The 23660-nt window shown below is 41.1% G+C and overlaps 1 protein-coding gene across 3 annotated transcripts in view; it reads left to right on the top strand.

Annotated features, from left to right (window-relative positions):
- jmjd1cb (jumonji domain containing 1Cb) overlaps positions 1-23660 on the top strand; it is a 102895-nt gene that overhangs the window by 33124 nt on the left and 46111 nt on the right. For all 3 annotated transcript variants that reach the window (XM_057358092.1, XM_057358091.1, XM_057358090.1), the window contains exon 2: positions 10985-11149. In XM_057358092.1, coding sequence (XP_057214075.1) covers positions 10985-11149 — 165 coding nt within the window. The remainder of the gene's footprint in view (positions 1-10984; positions 11150-23660) is intronic.

Raw genomic sequence — 23660 nt, 5'->3', positions numbered from 1 at the left:
GGAATAACCGTTTTATAAAATCATTAAGCCCTGTTACAGTGCATTTTATTACAGCTAAAGGGGTTTTAATGACTCCACTTTGTGTCGTGCCACAGCGCCTTTAGCTGTTATAAAATGCACTGTAACCCACTGCTTCACACGGCTTATTGCTTTATTTTAGTATGAGGTGATGAACCACCCAGAACATTTAAGCAACTGCATTATAACACCCTCCTAGGAGAACGACAGTAACTTTTATGTAAACATGTCTAGTGGAATATTGGGGTTATAGTGCCTTTGTTTTAATTGATCAGGTCAGTCACGGAGGCACATAATATTGGCGTTATGATGGTCAGTCGCCTGTCAATCAAACTGCTTGTGAAGGGTCAATTGGTTTTCACTTTTTTGTGTGTTTTGACCACAGACTTGTACTTTTGCTGCTTGCTCTCTCTCTGTGTCACTGTCCATCCGGCCGTCCGTCTCCCTGCAGTGGGGTTTGTCTCTCTGTCTTAATCACAGGTGATGTCAAGGTGACATGATGTGCTGTATGAGGAGTGTTACTGAGGTCCTCATCACGGCTCTGTGTGTTTGCTGTGCTTCAGTAGCGCTCTGCTCTACGGCTGATAGATAAACCCAGTAGACTTGACCTACTTTTGTTTGTTTACTTTGGAACGCTCCCTCCCCTCTTACTCTGGTCAATGTTTGTCCTAAGCGAGGTGTGTTGTTTTTGGTGACACGCGTGTCTTCGGTTGTGTCTCATCCTGGTTATTTTTATGCAATCAATTCATTAGATCATTTTGAAAATGATTGTTGTATAATAGAAATGTCTAGATAGAAACCATGATTGCTGTTGTTCTCTCATTTGCCATCACGTAAGCTGCATTTATAACAATTGTTATAAGTTTATAAGCTGTGATATGCTGTGATTTTACCATGTGTATATTGAGCCCTTCAGTGTGTCTTATTTCTTGTGACAAGCGCTTCGATAAGACACCAATGTCAAATATAATGGAACAATTATTGGAATAAGCAGGTCTTATGAATGAATATAGTTTAAATGTGCTGACTTTGTATAGGGTGCTCAACAACTTGGCATCAGTGCATTATGTACCGTGTGCTGCTCACTTGTGTTTATTTACAGGTATTCTGCTTGCTCATAGATTTTTACTGTAGTTAATAATACAAATAAACAAAGACTCATGTGTAGTCTTACGTGTGCTAGGTCGAAATGGCATTAAACCGCATGTGACGTGTGCCACACTGTGTGTTGATTCGTGTCCACAGTGGACAGAAAATAAGATGCATGCTGGATGTACTGACAGTGGAAAGACTTGAACGCTTCAATTCATTCGTAAAGTATTTCCTGCAGCAAATCAAAATGCCTTGGTTTTTAAACACTGATGTCTCTTTTTATTTATATTCAATGATTTTCTGGAGGTAAAGGGGTTATGAATGCAGGTGTAGTTGTATTACAGTCATGACTTGTTTGGGGTTGGTCAGCGGTGTGCCCCGTCGTCTGCAGCGGTGTTTCACGTGAGAGAAACAGTGTGTGTGAGGCGGGCTTTAGCAGAAAGGTGGTAAACAAACGCATTGTTTTAATCTGTCCGTCTGGAGAAAGCACAGAGCGTTCCCTCGCTGCAGATATTCCCACCACACACACGCTTTTATTTTCTTACTCATAGATGTGTTTGTGCTGCATCTTTGTTCAGCGGCTTTGTGAGCATCAAGGACAGTGAGATGAGGTTTGTTGGATAAGACCTCACAGCCGGAGAGGTTTGTGTGTGATGTGGTTTTTACCGTGGCTCCTGAAAGACTTCATTACATGCTAGAATCGTGAAATAGAAGTGTGTTTGTTAAAGAGAGAAATATGTCACAGTGTTTACATGTTTTCTTACACGCACGCACGTAGACCCCCCCCACACACACACACCCACGCACGCACGCACGCGCACACACACACACACACACACACACTCTCACACTCACACACACACACAGAGTTTGTCTCTTATGTGTTTGGCAGATTTGCTGTTTTGGTTATGATTTCTCGTTTGTTAGTTCAGTTGCTAACATGTGTATTTCCCTGTCAGTGTTTGTTCCACAATAAAAGCCATGTCTCAATGCCTTATTGCATTATTTATTTTAAGCGGGGTTAATAATGTGTCCTATTATTTATAACATACATGAGCAACAGTTCAGAGGCTTGATAAGTCAAGGTGTGTGAGGAAACCAGGTTTTGTTTTATTCCGCTGGTCTCTGAGCAACACATGATTGTGTGTGTGTGTGTGTGTGACAGATGCGGACGGGACGTGACGGGCAGGGGAAATGAGGACACTCTGATAACCGCTGCATTGCAGATTCGCTTGCTGTGTACGTTGTTTTTTCTTTCTCTTATGTTTAAAGGGATAAGCAGGATGGGGGGATTGTTGGTCCCCACAGGCTGTCGTTCGAGTGACATTAACATCTCATTTCATCATCGCCGTGCCTTTGTTTTGTTCTCCTCTCACCGGGAAGATGCCGGCTACGAGACGAGAGCCCTCGCCGCTCCACGCCGCAAAAGAAGCTTTCGTCTTCACTAATCTGATCTAAGAGAAAAAGCCTGAAATATCACTAAATCCTCCTCTCTCGCTCGCTCACGCACGCTCTGCTCCAGTGATTTGAAAGGCAGATTTGTGTTTGTGCGAGGTTAGCGAGCAGCGCTAGCGGAGCGGCGTCTGGGCCCGCAGTGATTGGACTGCAGCCGTCCGGGCCCAGCCAGTCAGGGAAGCCCTGCTGCTGTTAGTGAGGGGCAGATTTTCCAGCGGCGGCACGCGGCGTACACGCTACGGAGCTGCGCTGCTCGTGCTGAATGATAATAGCGCTAGCGTCTGAAGCGGTGGAGAGAACACAAAGAGAGATGTGCTTTTACAAGTGATTTATTGATGATCTCTTGTCATGAGGTTGACTTTGTGTCACTCTGTAACCTTGACTATGAAATGTCAAATCGTGTCATTATACATTCATTTCTAATTTAAATTGATTCATACTGGTAGTGTTTTTCTTATCCTGTCTTAAAGGAGACAAATGAATTGTTATGTACTGTATGTATATGTTTAAGTGCTGTTGTTATCATTTTTGTCCATTTATACAGCTAGTAGATGTGCCGTTCTTTTGCTTCCTGCAACCATTTTCCACTGTGCTACTGTCCCTTTAAGACGTCTATATTTAAATGTTCACTGCTATGATTGGCTTGTTGTCTTCTTGGTACCTGTGGAGCTCATATGTTGTTCATCAGAGCCGTGTTGCTTTGCAAATGTGGAAAGTCAAATATGTTAATCGAATCAATGCAAAGAATCTACTTTCTCGCTAGACTGAGCTCATTTGGAGCAAGAAAGCAGATTCTTTTATTATTCTTTATGACCGTAACCATGAGTGTCCTGCAGTACTGTCATTCAGTTTGGTATATGAGTTTATCTGTTGGTCTAAAAACAAAGCTAATGAACCTATTAAAACTGTTCCAAAATAGTTCGGCAGCCACTACAAAAAGCATATGAACTATCTTACCACAATAATAATAATACCACTTACGACTAGCTAAAATTGTCTCTGAACCTAATCATGTGTTGTATAATGATTTTGTAATGTTGCCATCCAATCGACGGAACAAGGTAGTACCAAGATATAGTCGAATTAAGTTAAAAGAATTCATTTGTACATCAAGCTGTATTAGTGTTGAATAATTCATATAAAAAGTAAATCTCTTCCGGAGAATTATTATTATAATTTGTTTCTGTGTTATGTGTGTTAGTTTGGTTTTATAATTCTGAGTGAACCTGCTGTAACGCAAGACAAATTTCAGACTCTGTCTGACAATAAAGTTTATCGTATCGTCATGTGCTGACTGTTGTGATGTCACGACGTGTAGCATATACTGTATTGACTGTGGCCAGATAAGATTTTCAACGTGGCTGCTCTTAAATCATGCCATGATTAACATCAATAACATCACAACCACACGAGTGTGATCTGGCATTAACATTATCTGGAATATATTTGATTTGAATGCTGCAGTGGGCAGGACAGTTGTTTATTCTGCTGTGACAAAAGAAAATCGTACAGGTTTAAATGGAGTAAATGTTGTCAGGTTTGATTTGATTGACAGTAGTGTCAGGTCTTTTATAATCTACCTGAGTCCTGTAAATTCATTGCCACGCTCCCCAGGGCGTTTAGAGCAGACACATTGTGCTTTTGATAGAAAGGCAGAAAGATAAAGACAGAGCCGTGTGGCGTGTGTGATGGTAGTTGCGTAGCAACCAGCTCTTACCATCGTAACGTCTGCACATTTGTTGTGTTTTTATCCCTGCGAGCAGATGCTTTACATGATTCCTGTGTGCGTGTTCACTTCATTCAGACCTACTTTTGACCATACAAATAAGATTTTTCTCCTTGTGTGAGGTATAAGTGAATTGTATTATTTTATATGTGCTCTCATCCACAACAGGGCTACAGTGTCATTTAATTATTATTTGAAACGAGTTCACGAGTGAATAGTCTGATCGGTTGAAGTAAAGAAAAATTATGAAGAAAGCCCTTTTCTGGTTTAGGGTCAGCTAGCACCATCAGAGGTCTCCTTAAAGTCCCCATGAACCGGAAGTTGCCATCGTATTTACTTCCGTATTTTGAGTGAAATGGAATTTCTAATGAGAAAAGTAGTGGGCATGGCTTTCGTCTTTCTCTGCGATTTGATTGATTGTATAAAAACAGCCGTTGCATTTTGAAATGGAACTGGCAGCAGAACTGACAGTCGAAGGGGAGGAGTTAACGCATGCTCCGCCCAGGCCTTCTAACATACATTATTTAAGATGGATAGTCATAACTTTTACATTCATAAAAGAAACCTGTTTTCACGTGTTTACATGCACATCAATAAATCAGCTTACATGGAAGTTTGAGACTTGCCGGGTTTCTCGCGTGCGGTGACGTCACCATCGATAGTCCGTCTAGTAATTAAAAATGCAGCGGGAAATGGGTCAGAAGCTGTATTTTTATATCTCTTCTCATGTCCCCAGTACCTGCAAATGCAATTATAGTTCTTCATTTTGCCGTTTCTCCATCAACTGCATGATTCCAGAGCGGACTTTTATGCGTTATTTTACTGTTACTTCCATTTGGGACTTTTACTATAGCGCTGTCAGACATGCGCACATAAACTAAACTGAGAGAAAGCCGGGAAAGGCGTTTACATGCAGCGCGAAGTCAGAGTAATGTGCGAAAAACGACCTCTGACGAGCGGGTTTTGCTTACGCCGTTTATGAGCTTTCCCCGATAAAAGAAAACCGTTTTACACGTTTACATGAGCTTACATGTTATCAGCTTATTAAGCATAATCGGAGTCAGTCTGATTTTTGTCTTTTAGTCATTTGGAGGTTTTATAATCAGTGAATCATTCCATGGCTGTTCTATCACTACTTTTGTCCTTGTTTTTGGCTTTTCAGACCAACTGTCAGAATCTCTGTGTGTCTCTCATGGACAAGCAACACTTGGAATAGTTTTTGTTGACAGTGCAAAAATACACTGAAGTGCCCACGTTCTTCCTAAAACTGTAAAAATGAAGCTCTATTAACTTCTGTAAAGATTAAATGAACAGTGTAAATATTGACAGTTTAAGTGATCGATGTTGTCTTGCAGTAATTGTCTGGAGTTTGTTGCAGTAGTGCTATCAGAGATGGATGAAACTAGAGCGCAGCACACTGCAAAACATTCAAAGAAATAAAAATCAAGATAGACTAACTTGTTGACGTCACTATATGACTAGCTTGTTTTGGTTGGAGGACTAGTTGATCACGCTGACCCACTACACAACATTACAGGAGGGTTTGGTGACGGCAGGAATTTTGCAGCCTTGTTATTTTCCATTTTCGGGCATTTCCACAGACTTACATAAAGCGGTCAAACCCTGGACGTGCCTGGCTCGGTCTAACTTCATTTCCAGACCCTAATCTAGTTGTGCAGGGTTCAACGGCCAGGCAGGCAGCTCTCGGCTGACTGAATGCAGTTATATAACCTGCGTGATTGTGAAGTCTCATCCCTCATGCATGGCCGGGCAGACCAGAGTTGACCCTCTAACGGTTCCCATTAAAGTCCTGTGTGTACTGTGTTAACCCTCTGCTATCCCAACGCTCTGCACTATAATCAGAATAAACCTGGAGTCTGACCTCTGATCAGTTCACGTGTCCTCCATCGGGATTGTCATCTGTGCTTTGGCTTGCTGCTTTTGTTCAGTCTGTCTGTTATCTCAGGTTAACCCTGTCCTGTCCTGTCCTGTCCTGTAGTTTCTGTCTTTCATGTGGATTTGTGCTTTAATGCTGGATTTCACTACTTGACTACTCAAAATATTCAACATGTTTCATATCTCTAAGTGTTGCGTAATTCAGTTATTTACATTTCATAGAACTTCAGTGTGTATTCTGTTAAGCACTTTTACTGGCATGAATGAGATTTTGACTGCCGTTATCCCTTGCTTTCATCTGTAGTTAAAGTGATGTAAACAGGTGGTGTCTTTGTGATGTGTGATGTCAAGCAGACACTTCTATAGTCCTTATCTCTTAAACAAATACACACGGCAGCCCGTATGTCTGCCGCAAGATTGTGGAGGTGGAGAAACATAAAATGCTCTTTAGACCTTTAACTCACTTTTCAGAAGGTTTCATTGACAACACAACGCGTGGGATGTGCTAACTTCAGCTCTTGATGCAGATGTTTACATTGTCCCGTTTTTTATGGAAATGCCCTTTTCGTGTGATGAAATAAAGGCTTTTGTTTGAACACAGAGATATTGTTGTACATTATAACTATATTATTTAGCTATATTTTCTGTATAGAGCTGTGATTTGACTTGGGGTGTTTTCATGTCCGTTTCCTTTGTTCCAAAACAGGGATTAAATGGTTAAAATGTTGCAATTTTTTAATTGGTTCAGTTCGCTTTCACTAAACACCTTGTTAAACGTCTGTATTTTTATGCGTTTTAGACAGATATGTTTGCCGACCATCATTAGCTGCTATCTAGCCTTCACACCGGTGGATTGGGTTTTAAACCACGAGCGATCCGCTCTTGTTCAGGTGATCTCGGGCAGATTTTTTTGGTGAATGCCTTGTTCAGATATGCCCAACTTTACTGAAATAAACAGACATTACTACTTTTATGGCAGTGCTGTTTTTTTGTTGTGAAAATATTGTGTTTATTTTGGAACTTCAGTGCTGAGATGCAGATCTGGTGTGTTTGACAGCATGTTATGGAGGCAGATTGTGTTAAACAGAAAGTAGGGCAGGACAGGTCTAACGCACGCACACACACACGCACATGTCTGGTTTATAATCTCCGTGGGGACAGTCCACAGGCGTAATGTTTGTATACTGTACAAACTGTATATTCTATCCCCTATCCCTAACCCTATCCCTAAACCTAAAGATCATAGAACACTTTTTGCATTTTTAGATTTTCAAAAATGATCATTCTGTACAATTTATAAGCTTTTGTGCCCATGAGGACCTCAATTTTGGTCCCCACAGTGACATGTGTCCACACACACACACACTCACTAACATATAAAAACCAAGTCCACACACGCACACACGCACACACACACACGCACGCACGCACGCACGCACGCACGCACGCACACACACACACACTCCGTAGACTTCCATTGATTTGATATCAGGCTTATGATATATTCTATCCACTAACCCTACCCCAACACCTACACCTAATAATCACACAAACCTTTCTAAATATCATTCTATACGATTTATAAGCTGTTTTCCCTCATGGGGACCTAAACAATGTCTCCACAAGGTCAAAATCTACTGGTATTACTATCTTTGTGTTAGGTCCCCACACAGTGATGAATACCAGTCCACACACGCACACACCGTATATGTACATGAATCGAGGACTGTAACACTAGTCTAGACTTGAATGCAGTAAAGTTGTATTTGTTCTTGTTTTCTGTTCAGTTTGGTTATCAATGTGAGCTGTTGGGTGAGGTGTTTACACCCCTGCTGAAGGGCCAGAACTGTACCATCTGTCTGTATACTGTAGTCATCCGATCCATTCTTCCACAGAATTCACTTCACTCTCATCAGCTCGGAATGTGCTGTGTTTCATAGCTTCACGTGATTGCTCTTAATGACAAAACACAAATGTTTGAGAGAGACATTTCCATTGCTTTATGTCGAACCTCAGATGTTAAGTGTGCAGAACACAGTAGCAGTTTTGATTCTGATGTAAATGACAGTTATGATGGCATGCGATTCAATCAGATGTGGATTCAGTTCATGATTCATAAGAATGTTAGTGATGTGTTATAAAGACAGAGGCACTTGGTCATGAAATGGACGGAATAGATCCATGGTGTATGTTTGTGTGTTTTTAAAATCTGGTTTGTCTCAGTCCTGCTCAGGTTCTCTCAGAACCTCGGGACTACACGTTACTCTCTGAAGCAGCTTAAGTACTATTACACACACACACTCCTTATCTGTGTGCCCTCTGCTCCCGTCTCAATTTTTAATGAGAGTGAATTTTTCATCTTGCTAGCAGCAGATTGATGCGAGAGTGTGGGCCAATGGATGTGCTCAGCAGAAACACAATATGAAGTTCATGTTTCATTCTGAGAGAGAGGCCGGATGAGTAAAGTCGTCCTCTGTGACCCCTGAAGAGGATTGTGGTAGAGAGGGAGGGGAGAACACACACCATCGGTCATGTGCCACTTTAGACTTCCCGTGCCTACACACTCATGAGATGTAAACATTGTTGTATTTTTCTGCTACAATGATGACTAGTGTCTAGTATGTGCTGGATTTTTTTTGAATGTGAAAATAATTTTCTCAGTGTGTATTTTTCAGTGTCAGTTTGCCATCCTGATGTCGTACACGCATGCACTTGAAGACCTACCGTCCCTTTAAGTGGATTAACCAAACACTTTACAAACAACATATCAAATTTCAAAAGATTAGAACCCAGCGGCCTGCGCAGCGCATTTCGCGTCCTATGTGAAGGCCGCATGAGGCGGCACGAAATTTGACTGAGGCGGCCGCCTCCAATTCTTCTATAATGCAGGAAAGCTCCGTGTATGCAGCACAGTGCATATGCATTTCAGAGGATTACATGTTAAAACATGTATGTATTACTGTGCTGTCTAGATGTGAGTATTATTGTGTATATGTTGTGTGATGTGGATGAATGCACATGTTGTTGTGTAATTCTTTGATGTGTTTAGGTAGTGAAAAGCACTATACAAATAATCACGAGTTAACTGGCTGATTCTTTTCCGAACAGTAAGCAACTGCTTGGCAACAGGAAATAAGCCCCTAACAACCACAGAACAAAAGACTAAACAACTGAGAAAGAGTGAGCAACTGCACAGCAACACCCTGGCAACCACACATATCTCACGGCAGCACCACTCACCGTTTCTAAACACGTTGTTTACGATAGTTGTTGTTTTTTCAGAGAAAAGGCAGAAGCGCTGCGTGAGGTTTTCCTTGACAGAAATCAAGGAATGGTGTATTTCCTCGAGCAGTGCTGTGAAATGGTTCTTCTTGTTTTTGCACACAACGGGGACGGGGGTCCATGTGAAATGTGTGGTGACGGGTCCATTCCTCACCTGTTCTCCTCATCTCAGTCAGGGTGAGAGAAGCACGCCGCTGAATGATTATTGTTTCTGCTATGAATCCACATTATAAAAGCGACTCCTGTTAGTGCATGTTGCTCAGCACTGGGGTTGCGCAATTCGCTCTGGACCGCCCTCAGCACCAGATGAGCACATCATAAGTGTTGTGTGCAGGATCGTATTAGTCAACACATGGATGTTGTCCAGTAGAGAAACAGTTTTTCCAGTTGGAATACAGGCTCAGGGAGAGCGCCAAAGCCTCAGTGCTGCTTATTCTTGGGAAACCAGTTCTCCAGCCTATCACGCTACACCCGCCTTACACCAGAACATGCTGTCATTATGAGACGATCCATATGTTACAAACATCCAGCCAGTCAAACACATGTTCTTTCTCATGCCACAGCCCTCAGTCTGTGTGCGCTGTGAATCACGTGTCTGTGGAGCGTATCACAGCACGGCACTGGATGTGTGCTGGGTCTGTGTTGTGGGGTTCTCCACGTGTGCTCCATGAAGTCAACGCCAGACTGAGGTCATTTAAGGCCTTGACTTTATATGGCTGTGAAACTGCAGCGAGATGCCGGCGATGAGCCCTGCTCTCAGCAGATACTCTTTCACTCGTCTGGAGCGGTTCGTTGTCGTTTAATGGACGTTCATCCACAGTGACACACATGAGGCACAGTCAGCTGGTCATTATCATAAACTAAACCTAGACATGTTGATCAGCACTCGACGACACCTGACAGTTTACTTTGCATTCCATTCCATCCTGTGTATTACACAGACTATAATTACACGGCTCGTTGGAACGCTTGATTCTGATTGGCCAGCAGTCGCGACATTTGCAGGTTTGTTATTCCCAGCCTCTCAAAACTAATAACACACGGTAACCCGGATGCAGAAAACCATTTTGACAGATTCTTTTGACTAATTAAATATAAATATGTCTTTTAATAACTTATATGACATTATAGTTACAAATGATTAAACCAAATGGCCTCTTCGTTTCATTTGAATGTCGTTTCTTACCTTAAAACCGAAAGTAAACGGCTTTTCCTCTCGGAAGGTCTGCATTCGGTAAATGAGCTGATAAAATATCCAGTTTTTTTCTCATGTGGTAAGTAGCCGTGTATTAAGCGGGGATAATGTACAAGCAGCCGGCTGTTGTCACAATATCCCTTACGTGTTTTATATCTCTTATTCATTCTATCAGAGCATTTTAATGTACATGTTTCATTCTTCCTCTGACCTGTCACTGATGTCAGTGTTCCTAATCGTATTAGATCGTCTATAATTGATGTTTGCACATGCGTGTTTCCGTGACTGACCTTTGACCCCTCTACTCTCTCTTCCCGCAGGTATATGTGGAGTTCGATGACCTTGAGTGGGACAAGCGTGAGTGGGTGAAGGTGTACGAAGACTTCCAGGTGTTTCTGCTGGAGCATCAGCTGGTTTGGGCCAAACGGAAGGAGGGCGTCCAGCTGCAGGGGACAAAAGCCAAACAGATCCAGTGGCCGGCCCTGGTGAGTCACTCGCCCGTTTCTTTCCTCTGAGGACGCGAGCCGTAGACGAGCCGCAGCTGCGGAGTGTTTAAAGGCTCAACAGTAGTTCTGCGGAGGCAGAAAGACGGATCCTTTATGTTGCCTGGATGATTTGGGGTTTGGGTGTCTCTCAGATCAATGGCTCACATCTGACAATAAGATCATTATTTGTTTAGAGGGTTTGAAGGCCTGCTGCAAAGAGGGAGAATAACAAAGGGTGTGTCGTCCACTAAATGAGACAGAAAGCGAGCTGTAAACGTCTCGTGGATCAGGCTGTTTTGATTACGTAACGCAGCGCCATCTGGGCCAGGCACACACGATGAAAGAGTTCAAAGTGAAATCCTAGTTTGACACACGTGACGCTTGTCAGAGCGCCTACACACACCACCGGTGTTGCGCAATCGGGAAGCTTGACATTTTAATGCGGTTACATGGGTCTGCGTTTATTTCTGTGCAAAGGCATCTGCTTGTTCACTTTTACATGTTCTTTTAAATATTCTCTTTACTAATTTCATGGTATCTTTATTAGTACATCAAGGTAGATGTGTTGTGCAGGCAGGAGATTTAGCAATCCAATCAAACACGAAATCATTACAATAATATACAAAAGTATAAAACTCATAAGAAAAAAGTCATCACCCACTCTCCCATTCCATTACAAGTGCCCTCAACATAACACAGAGTGTCTCACAACTCTTGCTATTTTTATTATGTGTAGTGTAATGTGTGACACTACACAATATATACACACCACCACCATCACCTTATTGCTGCTGTAAAATGGACTATTAACTTTATGGACTATTAAATATAGACTATTTCATCGGACGCGTCACGCGCCTGACCCCCGTGAACTTCCGGTTTGTGTTTGGCTAGTGTCTAATGTAACTATTTATATTTGATTTCATTTATGTTAAAATTAATTTTCTATTATTATTTCACTGTCTAATAATTGTATTAAATAAACGATTAGTTGAATTTTGTTGTATGTTGTTTTGATTAAATAAACAATTAGTTGAATGGGTCCTGTAGTTCGGTCGCATTTAAAGAGAGCGTATGGTACACTGACATCTAGCGGTTGAGCTTGGTATCGCAGTCTAAATTCAAAATATCGGAGAGATGAGTTTAGCCAAGTAACGCTTCTTCTCGGTTTCTTTTGATTGTTATCAGAAATAATCTACAGGCGCTCTATTGTTTGTGAATGTGTACCGGAAGTTAAGGTGGGGTCACAAAAGTGCGCATGCGCAGTAACGTTTGTTTATGTTGTTTAGATGAGGTTCTATCTGTCAGTTTTGTGAGAGTTGTTCACTTGTTCTTATTCTGTTAAACATGCATTTTAATGTGATGTGCTTTATAAGTGTGTTGGGACAGTGATGTTTTAATAGCACAACAGTGTTACAACAGAAATCAGCCAATGAATGCTTGACTTACAGTTGTCAAGTCATTCTGCTGATAGTGTGTGAGATGTGAGCTCAGGTTAATAATTGTGTGTTTTTATTATGTCATGTGTTTTATAATGTCTGGAGCGCTGGATTGTAAATGAACTTCATAGAGATAAATCAGTGAAGAAACAGCAGGACACTGACCTAATCTGTGCTAGCAGTGCTTCTCATCTCACAGAAAACACACCGTCTGTGTGAATTTATACTCATAAACTTGATTTCATGGGTTATTCCTCTGTTCTTTCCACTTTCCACTGCTCTGACTCTGATGGGTTTTTACAGTTGTCAAACACTTTAATAACAACCTAATTACTTTACTCGACGCTTCAGCAAACAGCAATTTACCCACAAGCCTCGTGTGATTGTGTTGTTCTCCACTCTTTTTGAAGGCAGTTATTTTGCTGTCTCTCTCTCTCGCTCGTGCGCAATTGCCTTCACAGCTCTATTGTTTATGGTGGCTGGCTATTGGAGGGTGTTTTACTGGCAGGCAGCAGATCTCCTTACTCAGCACTTCTACACTGCACACGTTCTCGTCGGTTCTCTCTTGCTCCATGTATATGTGCCTCAGACAGGATTGTATTTTGGTCCTGCGTCTGGTTGGATGTGTTGGCTGAATGTGACCCTGACTATATTCACGATCATATCCACCGGGATCTATAAAAGAGTTGAGTCTTAAACTCACTTACACTGAACCGGTCTGAGCGGTTACTAAATCAACATTTGACTCATTTACTGACCTGCAACTATTGGGAGGCTCAGAGATGACGTATTTTTGTATGATAGCATTTTATGACTCCCGGTCCCATCGCTCCAAAGTCTGTGGGTTTTTTGAATGGGTTTTTGGTAAATCACCTGAAATAAGGTCTGTGGTAAACAAAACCGCTTAATATTTTCATGTTTTATTCTATGACATAAAACACACCAGTTATAACCCGCTTGTGATTGTTTAAAAGCCTTAAAAACGGCGGTTGCTAACAAGTTGCTAAAAGCGACTACTTTCTTTGACGTAGGGGTAAGGTGCCTTGCTCAAGGGCACCTCAGTCGTTACCCGCCGGCCCCGAGAATCCAACCTGCCCCACAACTATAGGCTGTCCTATAACTGACATGATGTGTAGTCAAATAAACACAGCGGCTTTTGTGATAAATGATATTTGTAAGACGTTGAATTGCATTTGTATAGCATTATCTCTGGTGCCTGTCAGTGAAATAAAAACTGAAATCCTTTCTAGGAAGCGTCATGTCATCTGTGTCCTGTTAACATGCAGCGCTCTCTTCATGCATGCAGTGATTTTTGTCGGACACAATTCATTGATAATGTGACAGATGTGTTGCAGCAGCATGCTCATAACTGATAATCAGTCCAAACACATCTGGCTCCGCTCGTGATCCTCTTCAGTGAAATGATGAAGACTGAAGGCTTGACCTGTAGCTTCAGAACAATCTTCACACGCTCGCTCCTGAGCCGCTGTCATGTTGGGCTTTAATGTGAGAGCTGAATTAACTCGCAGTGCTCTGGTTTATAATCTTTTCAAACATGATCATGAGTGACTTTAATATGTGGTTACGCTGCAGTGTTTCAGATTATTATTATGAGAATAAAATAACTTTTTCTGTTGGACAGAGATAATATGACCTGAGACAGTAATGTGAAGGCTGATGAAAGCACAGAGGGTTTGTAGCTCATGGGGTCGTGTGAAGGTTGTGTATTTTTAGTCATTTACTGATGGGAATGTTGCAGAACAGCTGTTGAGCTGAGAACACGCAACGATCGCTTGACCACATCAACACATGCATCAAACACTCTGCAGTATTATACATTATTAAGATCTTTTTTGATTTAGTTACTTATTTTCAGGCTGGTTAGCTCATGTTTTCATGAGCACTGTCACTATATCCATTACTTTTATTCAGTGTTCCCTGTGTTCTCTACTGTATTCCAACATCAAGCATATTGATGTATTCCACATACAGTACGTTAATATTTTTTTGCACGTAGTGCTACAAAGGTTTAAAGTTTCGTTCAAAAGAAACTTTCATTGTCATCATTAAATGGGTCATATGGCGCAAATACGTGTTTTTCCGTGTCTTTGGTGTGTTATAAGTCGCTCATGCATGTATTAGACGTGTAAAATTGCAGAAATGAAAGTGTGGGAACAAAAGAGTCATTCTATGTAAAAGCGAATGCTCACCCAGACCTGCCTGAAACACCTCGTGTAGCCACACCCCCACAAATCTACGTAAGTTGCTGGTCTGATTTGACTAAGACCGCCCAAATGTAGACGCAAGTAAGCAGTATTTGACCAATCACTACGCACTGGTGAACTGGCCAATCATAGCACACCTCGCTTTTCAGAGCCATGAGCTTTGTAAGAAATCTGTGTGTTTCAGAGAGGCGGAGCAAAGAGGAGATACAAACATGCACGGTGTGTGGAAAATACAGCGTTTATGAACCTTAAATCCTGTAGACACATTGCATCACATCTAAAACAAACCATAATATTCCTTTTAGCCGTGTCATATCACCCCTTTAAAAAAAATGCAAGTGCAGTTCATCACATGGATAGGCACGTAACTGACAAGTTTACCTAAATTTGTTTTAATTAAGTTCCGTGTTTTTCCTTTTTTTACTGTACAATATAGTGGTGTATTCGTCCACATAAATTACTGAAGTGTACTAAAGTATTTACAATAGTAAACTGCAGTAAAACTCCTAGATACTATAGTGTTTTTGAACCTTACTATAGTATACTACAGTTTTCCTATAGTTTATCAATGTTCTTTAGCAAACACTTTACTACACTACAGTATTTTTCGTCTGAGTGTTCAAGTTGACCGGACTTTTATTTTGACAGGTCGTTGGGAAGACCCTTGAGCTTGTAGAGTGTGTTTGACGATAGCTTTAAGCTGGGTTCGGACTGTTCGATTTTGGGCTGTCCCAGACGAAAGATGACAACCGTGGTGATTTCTGTGGTCGTGGCTCCTAAACGTCCGATTAGTTCATAGCACCTGCGACATGTATGTACATGTACATCCCTGGTATAATGAAACATATTGCTAATAGCTAGCTCAACGATTGGTAAATTTGGTACAACATAGTCAGCATAACTACAAGTAGCAGTGAGGCATGCTGGGAGATTTCAATTTGTAAATACTTTCCCTCCATGAAGACTGCAGCTGTAGTTTTAACACATAATTGTGATTCAGTGAGTGCTTGTATGCATTGGAGTTTTGTTGGTTCTTTCTGCTAAGACTACGCTATAACATTGAGTGTGAGGAAACCGTAGAGTCTGTCTGTGTCATGTGACGTATGTGTGTCGTGTGTGGAGCAGTCGTAGCACTGAGGACCGAGCACTGGATTCTTCTGCTCAAACTCATGTTGATTTGTTTTAGATGCTCGAAACACGGGTGGGTTTGTGTGGCATGTAACATAGATGCACACAGTTAAGTTCTTCAGTAGACAGGCTGTTTTTGCTGTTGATGATGTGTTTTTATGGGATGTTATTTTGCTGTGAACGGATGGTAGTGACCCTTCACCGAGACTGATCATAAAAACAAAACCCCACGCTGTCTGTCCCCTCAGGGGCTGCGTTCTGTCCCAATGTCCCCCCCACACACCTCAACAGCAGCTGTGTGGCAGGAAGTCAGACCTCTGAGGTTTACCTGTGTGTTACACACGTGTGTGTGTGTGTGTGTGTGTGTGTGTGTGTGTGTCATCCTGAGGGCACGTTACGTAACACACACCATTATAGCTCATGTTTGAACAATCTTCCACAGTCCTGACTGTGAGGTCTTCAGATGTTGTCGTTTCTGGGATCAGTTTCTGGGAGGGCTGTTTGTTGAAAACATCGTTTCATTTAGTGACAGTGGTGGTGACAGAAATGACTCGCTTCTCTTTTAAAATATTTGCCCACATGGTTTCTCAATGATCTGTCAAAAACGTCCATCTAACGCATGCATGTACAGTTGAGCGAAGAAGTCTGTAAAAATACATCTGCATCATTAAGCCTTTAGATCTTTTATTTAAAAAATGACAAAAATCTAACCTTTCATTAGAGAACTGACATTGTGACTGGGGAGGGGAATCTCATTATGAAATAAATGTATTTCTCTCATACACATTGCTCATAATTAATCATACCCTTTTATTCAGTACTTTTTGCAACCTTCTTTTTGCCAAAAGTGTATGTAGTGTATGTAACGCGAGCGTTAAAAGAGCTAATGAAAAGAGAGAATCTGCTTCAGCTGCAGGTTTGTGACACGATGGAGATGATGTTGTGATTGTGTTTCTGTGTGTACGCTGAGGTCCATACGTCATATATTCACATCCATGTCTGTTCAAGGTAACTCACTTCATCGGTTTAAATCGATTGACAGAAAGAATGAACATGGGAAATGTCACAGTAAAGTTTGCAAGACCTACATTTTGTCAAACTGGTAGAGCTAAACCTGTCACGTTATTGTCAATACTGATTATGATAATACTACACAAGATTATCATATAAATGATCCATTGTAAGTATCTAGTTTACACACATTATTCCTCTTTACACGCATGTTTTGATGCGTTAATATCTGTAACGTGAATTCTTTTGGGCACAATATTTGTGTCGTGTAGACAGGCCTACTATAATCATCACATGTACACAACCAGCCATCGACTGTGAGTGTGTGTGTGTGTGTGTGTGTGTAGTGTTTTCCGTCTGTCCGTGCTGATTATTCTCTGCGTCTCAGACACATGTACCGTACACACTCCTCTTCTAAACCCTATGAGCTCATCTCCACTGGAGTTATTTTGTGAAAAAGAGACTTTCTTATTAATGTCACACGCTTCAGATCTGTGTGACACGCTCTCGGTACGGAAGAGGATGGGAAGAGCGGATTATCGGCTGAGGAAGACGTACCAAAGACTCCCGCACCCGCTCTGTAATGGGCCGTACGTGCGTCCCGCTCACAGATTGATAAAGAAGCTGATCAGAAAAAGAACAGTGATTAGGAGTTTTCTTCTGTTCTAATGATTTTACTTCAGCAGCAGTTACTTTCATCGTGTGGGAAACTGTATAGGTGCTGTTAAGTCTTTGAGTTATTCGTGTCTTTGATTCAGCAGCAGACGTTTGGGTCACGGCTTACTTAAAGAGTACATTCCTCAATATTTTTAAGGGCTTATTTTGGTTTATGGAGTGTCCGACAACAAGTTTATGTACATACATGATGTAAACATACTATTATTTCGTAATAATAAGCAGTTTTTATTACCTTACTTCTTGACTGACTCTCAAATGATTCGTTCCGCGATTCATCTGTGTAATCTCCGCCTTTCCGCCAGCGTAGTCTGATCTGATTGGTCAGATAGTGTAGTCTGCTGTGATTGGTCAGATGGTCTAGTCTGCTGTGATTGGTCAAATGGTCTAGTCTGCTGTGATTGGTCAGATGGTCTAGTCTGCTGTGATTGGTCAAATGGTCTAGTCTGCTGTGATTGGTCAAACGCGTTCAAAATGTGTCGCAAATGGACCGCCTATCATTACTGCTGTATTACGGTTTGCAGGTGGTTGGATATTAACAGTGTATAGAGAGAGATGGCGTCGATTTTACCTTACCAGTTCGAGCCCGAGTCTGACGAATCATTCTTTAATCCTTATACAGATGCCAGTAAGAAAAAGGACTGCTTTAGACACTTCTCTTGTAACAGTTAGTTATCACGGCATACAGTGTACGGTGTTCGTATCTTCAGATGTTATTATAACTATAGTACACCACGCAGTTCTTGAAATAAAGACTTTGCTAGTTAATATGGTTGAACACTTACATTAGCGCAACGAGTTTATAGCTAACGTTAGGTAAACAAACAGTAACAACCCCAAAAATAACGGTAACGTTAGCTAAACACAGACATGAGATAACGTCACACAAATTTAATTTTAAGTAAAGACAAAAATAAAGAGTCACACTTACAGGTTGTGATTCGGTGGTGCTTACAGGTCCAAATAAAGTTGGTATTGCAACATCTTTTAAGGAAAGACGTTTAATGTATCCTGCAGTAAAGGCGCCAAGATTGATGAAGCAATCTTCGGTAAAATGACGCGCGCAAAGTAAAACGTTCGGTTTATACTCCTTTGGTGTCGTTTGAAAAATAAATAGTAACCATTTTTTCCTCAGAAGTTCTTCCTTTGGTAGTGAAAATAAGACTGACTTAGTTTCACTACATAGAACACAGCTTCTCTTAGACATGATGCACACGTCACGAACGAGCTAGTACAGTGTTTGGGGAGGAGAGAGTTAAGTTTTCGCAGTCAGTAGGCGGGGATTTTTCTAGTGACGTAGGTACATTGTGGTTAAAGATTCGGACAGGTCATGGCTTGTTCGCGTGATTCAGAGTCGATTACCTTTTTTATAAGCTAATAACTTTGTTATTCGTTCACCTTCGGATTTACAACTTGGCAGATTGCTTACATTCAAACACGGCAAAATTAAACACTTCATGAAATGTATTTTTTATGATCTCGAGGAATGTACTCTTTAAGCGGTTCTATTTCTACACGGTCAGGTGGTAAACCTGCTCTTAAGTACGTTCAGTGCTTCGCAGGCGTTTGGGTCAACTTTCGATCTTTGGCCTCCCTTCGCTGTCTTGCGCTGTTGTGTTACACTGTTACGCAATCATGAGCCAGTGATGTAACCGGCATTATTACATCACAGCTTCCTCGGTTCTCCGTCGAATGCCGCGCGGACACGAGTCTTCTGATTGTGTCGTAGAGGAGGCTTCACGTGTCACAGAGAGTGCCACTGAGATCAGGAGAGAAGAGAGAGATGCTGGTGTGAGTCAGGAGACTGCGGGATGTTTAAGACGCCGGAGACGAGGTCTGGCCTTTCATCGCACAACCACACACACTCTTCTGTTTATCAGGAGGTGAAAGGCTGTTTTTCCTCTAGGACTTTGCTCTAGCCCGTGGCACAGATGCACTGAGCTCTAAAGGAAAATAAGGTAATGTAAACATGACCAGTGAGCAGTGTGACTGAATGTTTGCCTGTAAACACAAGAGTGTGTGTGTGTGTGTGTGTGTGTGTGTGTGTGTGTGTGTGTGTGTGTGTTGTTGTCTGTGCTGCTACTGACCCCACGAAGGTCAAGTTCACCCCACCATCACCATCAATGTTCATTTGATCAGACTGCAGTGTACCACACCACTGCATCACCTCAGACATGAATTCATCCAGAGAGAGAGAGAGCAGACAGCCCATCTTATAATAAATGTATTGCACGTTTGCCCTTCCTCTTTCTTTGCGAATTTCTTTTTGGCTGCTTGCCTCGCGCTTCAGAAAAATGTTATTTGGCAGGCTGTTCTGTCCTCGTTCTGAGCCTTTCATGTTAGAGTTGAGCTGCTTTGAGAGAGAGAGAGAGAGAGAGAGAGAACTTTACTGCAGTAGAAAATAGTATTTTTGACTTATCTTAGGCCTTGTTTTGGTTTATTGAGGGTAAAGTGCATTTATGTTTTATCTTCATACAATCAAATACACATCAATAATAATGTTAATTGTGATATGTTTTCCTAAGTGTAGCCTTTTGGTCATGAGTAGCCATCGGTGACATCTAGTGATGTGATTTGATGTTATTTTCACAGGATGAAATACGGTGCACTGCATTGAGCACAATAAGGCCAGTAATGTTTCTATGTATATTGAGAAAGTGAATAGCTCAAATGGGAATAGTTTTTTAACTGAAATATTTTCAGTGAGTTTCTGTTTTATCTGAACATGTCTTCAAATGTTCTCTCAAGCTTTAGATTGTATTGTGTTATGCAATAACAGATGCAATGAACATGTGAAGTGCTTTTGAAACAAAGACCAGATCAGATGTCTGAATATGTATCTCCATTTTATTTCAGTGCAGAGACGATGTCCTGAAAATATCTTGTTCTCAGAATACACTCGCTGCCGTAGCTGTGTATTATTTATAGCTTTACTTTTCCTTTTTTCCGTGTGACCTCATTTTCGGCGGGAGGAGGCTGAGGATGATGGGTTTGACAGCGGCCGCAGCACGAGAGAGAGAGAGAGAGAGTGTTTTTCTCAGCTAACACTGGATTGTGAATACATGTTCCTGTTATACCCGTCCCATTTTCATCCTCATAACAGACACAACACATCCACACCGTAAGAGACGTGAAGCAAGAACCTGTCACACAGATGCCTTCTCCAGAAGAAAACAAAACATTCAACAGAAAATCAGCTATAAAACTAAAGAAATATTAGAAAATAGAAGTTTGGATCATGTGTAAAGCACTCCTTTTCCAAAGTAATACTGTCCAACAACATCTCTTTGTTTGTATATGTGTAAAATCCTGAAGTGTGGTGAGATTTGACAGAAGTCATGTGATAGTAGGCGGAGCTTTGTGTCTCTGTGATTGGTTGATTACTCATCAATGTGATAATGCCCTCCAATCATGTTAACCATGGTTTAATAATTTAGTCTGAATGGATTAAACTGAGCCCTGTAGGTTGTTTGTGTGACCTAAAGATATATGTTTTCAAGTTAAGCGTCCTCTGCTGGTATAACCAAACAACAGTGTTGTGTTGGGTGTGACATCATGACATGATGATTGACCGTCACTACCAATCAGTCAGTTTACGTTGATGTATTTTTCTGGGATGGAACCAGGGATGTTTGTGATTATAAATCACGAGGTGCATTGAGGTGAAGGTTTTTGCGGCTCATTGTACAGTATGTGTTTACTTGTGCACAAACTGGACCATGAATTGTGGTTTTGTTTTATTAGTCCAGCACACATCTATTTCAGTTCTTAATCTCAGTATAGTCACAGTGTTGAGAGTCGGCCAATTTGCAGTCAGTCCGCTGAGAACAGAAATGGGTTTTCTGAAATATTCATGTAATAAACTGCTCTCTGTCTGAGACGAGACGCTGGCTGGTGTTTGGACGGGGGGTGATACTGATCTGTCATTTACATATTCCACAGCTCTCTCCGTCTCTGTGCCCCTGATGCTTTCTTTCACCTCAAATACAATATTGTGAGTATTTTGATTGATTCACAAAAGAGTTTTTGAAGATGAATTGCTTTAAAATTCCAGCTATGGATAAAATGTGGAGTTAATTGTTGGAGTGTTTGGGAGGCGGTGCTCGAGGGAGCGCTTTGACAATAGTTGATGATATAATTATCCATATCGTTTGTCCGTAGCCGGAGGCCCCGAGGATATCAAGCTGTGTTCGGATATCACCGCCCAACGCATTCAGTGTTTGATGTGTTTAAACCCCTCGTCTTCATCTTCATTCATCTTCTGCTATATAAATGAGTGAATTTAACAATTATCATACAAGTGTTGTGGCGGTTTTATTAGAATGTTTATTATACGTTTCAATGGCGTGTGGATATTTCAGTTATAATGCCAGATGTTCTAGACATCCCTGCTGGATTTTGAGCAATCTGTAACGCTCTACTGACTCTCACAAACGCTCTGCAATTTTTACCAGCTCAACTAGAAAGAACACACACAAGTGGATATCATGAGGCAAGTCCACCACAATCTCCCTTTATCTCTGCAATCCCTGCGAGGAACAAGTGAGGTCTGTTGACAAGAAAACAAAGAATCAAGTGTTTGACTCCAGTGTCTTCCCTCGAGCCGCCGACACCTACAGAGGCGCTCATCTGTGAATACTCGAACCCGTCGAATGCTTTAGGACAGGACTATAGTCAACATTTGCTTCCACTGCTCTCTTGTGTTTTCTACATTCTCTCAGAACACGACATTGAGCAGGTTGTGTTTGCTCTGGAAAGCACCTCTGCTGTGATTGGCTAGACTCCATATATTGATGTAGTTCACAATATTGAATCGTTGTTAATATATAAACGTGTTTACTGCTATGACATCATTAGCATGATGATTTCTCTCATTAGTTTCCGATTTCTCAACTTTCAGTAAACTATTTTAAGTTTGTTTGAGAGAATCTGTAATCGGTAATGTGTTCTTCTTCAGCTTCTTCTGCAGTGATTATGTAACTGAATCATTTTCTTAACATATTTATCAAGTACTGTTCATTTTTGTGGGGTGTATATGAAGAGTTTATTTCCAAAAAGAGAAAACTCCGTTTTTAAAATGTTTCAAAAATCATGTTTTTGTTTTCATGTTTTTATTGTGTTAGTTAGCTGTATTTTTTTAGTTATTATGGCTTAAATCAAAGCAAACCAACTGTAGTTTCATTGATATTAACTGGAATGTACAATAAAAACATGATTATTGAAACAGAGTCATCTCATTTTGGAAATAAACTCTTCATATACTGTATATATTTAAATGTTGGGTGTAAAATCATCAGACTTGTGAAGTGAGTGTCACAGCAGCAGTGAGCGTGTTTTTCTTATTTTAGCAGCGGTGCACAGTGACAGACTCGGATGGCTCATGAAGCCCATTGGCTGTTATTTGTGCTCATATCTTCTCAGCAACCATATAAGTGTGTGTACATGCACTGACTGTGTTTATGTCTGCATGTTTCACAGTGACAAGCTTCTTAAAAAAGAGCAACAAATGGCCACTGGAATCTCTGCAGCTTATGTAACGCACGTCACACTGCATGTTTCGTGTTTAAGACTGTGTTTGCACATGTTGTGTTTCTTTTGGCGTCATGTGGATTGTGTGATATGGACATGTGTTGGTGTGCTCCTGCAGAGCCCTCTGGCTGTAGTTACTTCACAAACATTCATCTGTCCTGTCCACTGCAGTGTACTGGGGTAATTTAAACGCATTATTATATTTTCATGGACATAATCATAATAAAAATGTGTAATAATGAGAGAGAGAGAGAGAGAGAGAGAGAGAGAGAGAGAATGTAAACACAGATACAGGTTATACATTGAGCAAATCATTTACTGAAATTTTAAGACTTTATTCAACTTCTCAAGGTGCTCAACATAATTCTAACAGATCAAAAATCTTACAGATATAAATAAGATATCTAGTCTACTGAATTTCCTTGCTTTCGAAACATTAGAAATGATACTGAATAGAAATATAGAAAGGATAGGCCTAAATATATCATTTTAAAGCGATCACAA

Source organism: Triplophysa rosa, linkage group LG18 (assembly GCF_024868665.1).
Source record: "Triplophysa rosa linkage group LG18, Trosa_1v2, whole genome shotgun sequence".
NCBI classification, from domain to species: Eukaryota; Metazoa; Chordata; class Actinopteri; order Cypriniformes; family Nemacheilidae; genus Triplophysa; species Triplophysa rosa.
Note: the sequence above shows the minus strand (reverse complement) of the source record. Positions and strands in the feature narration are given on the sequence as shown.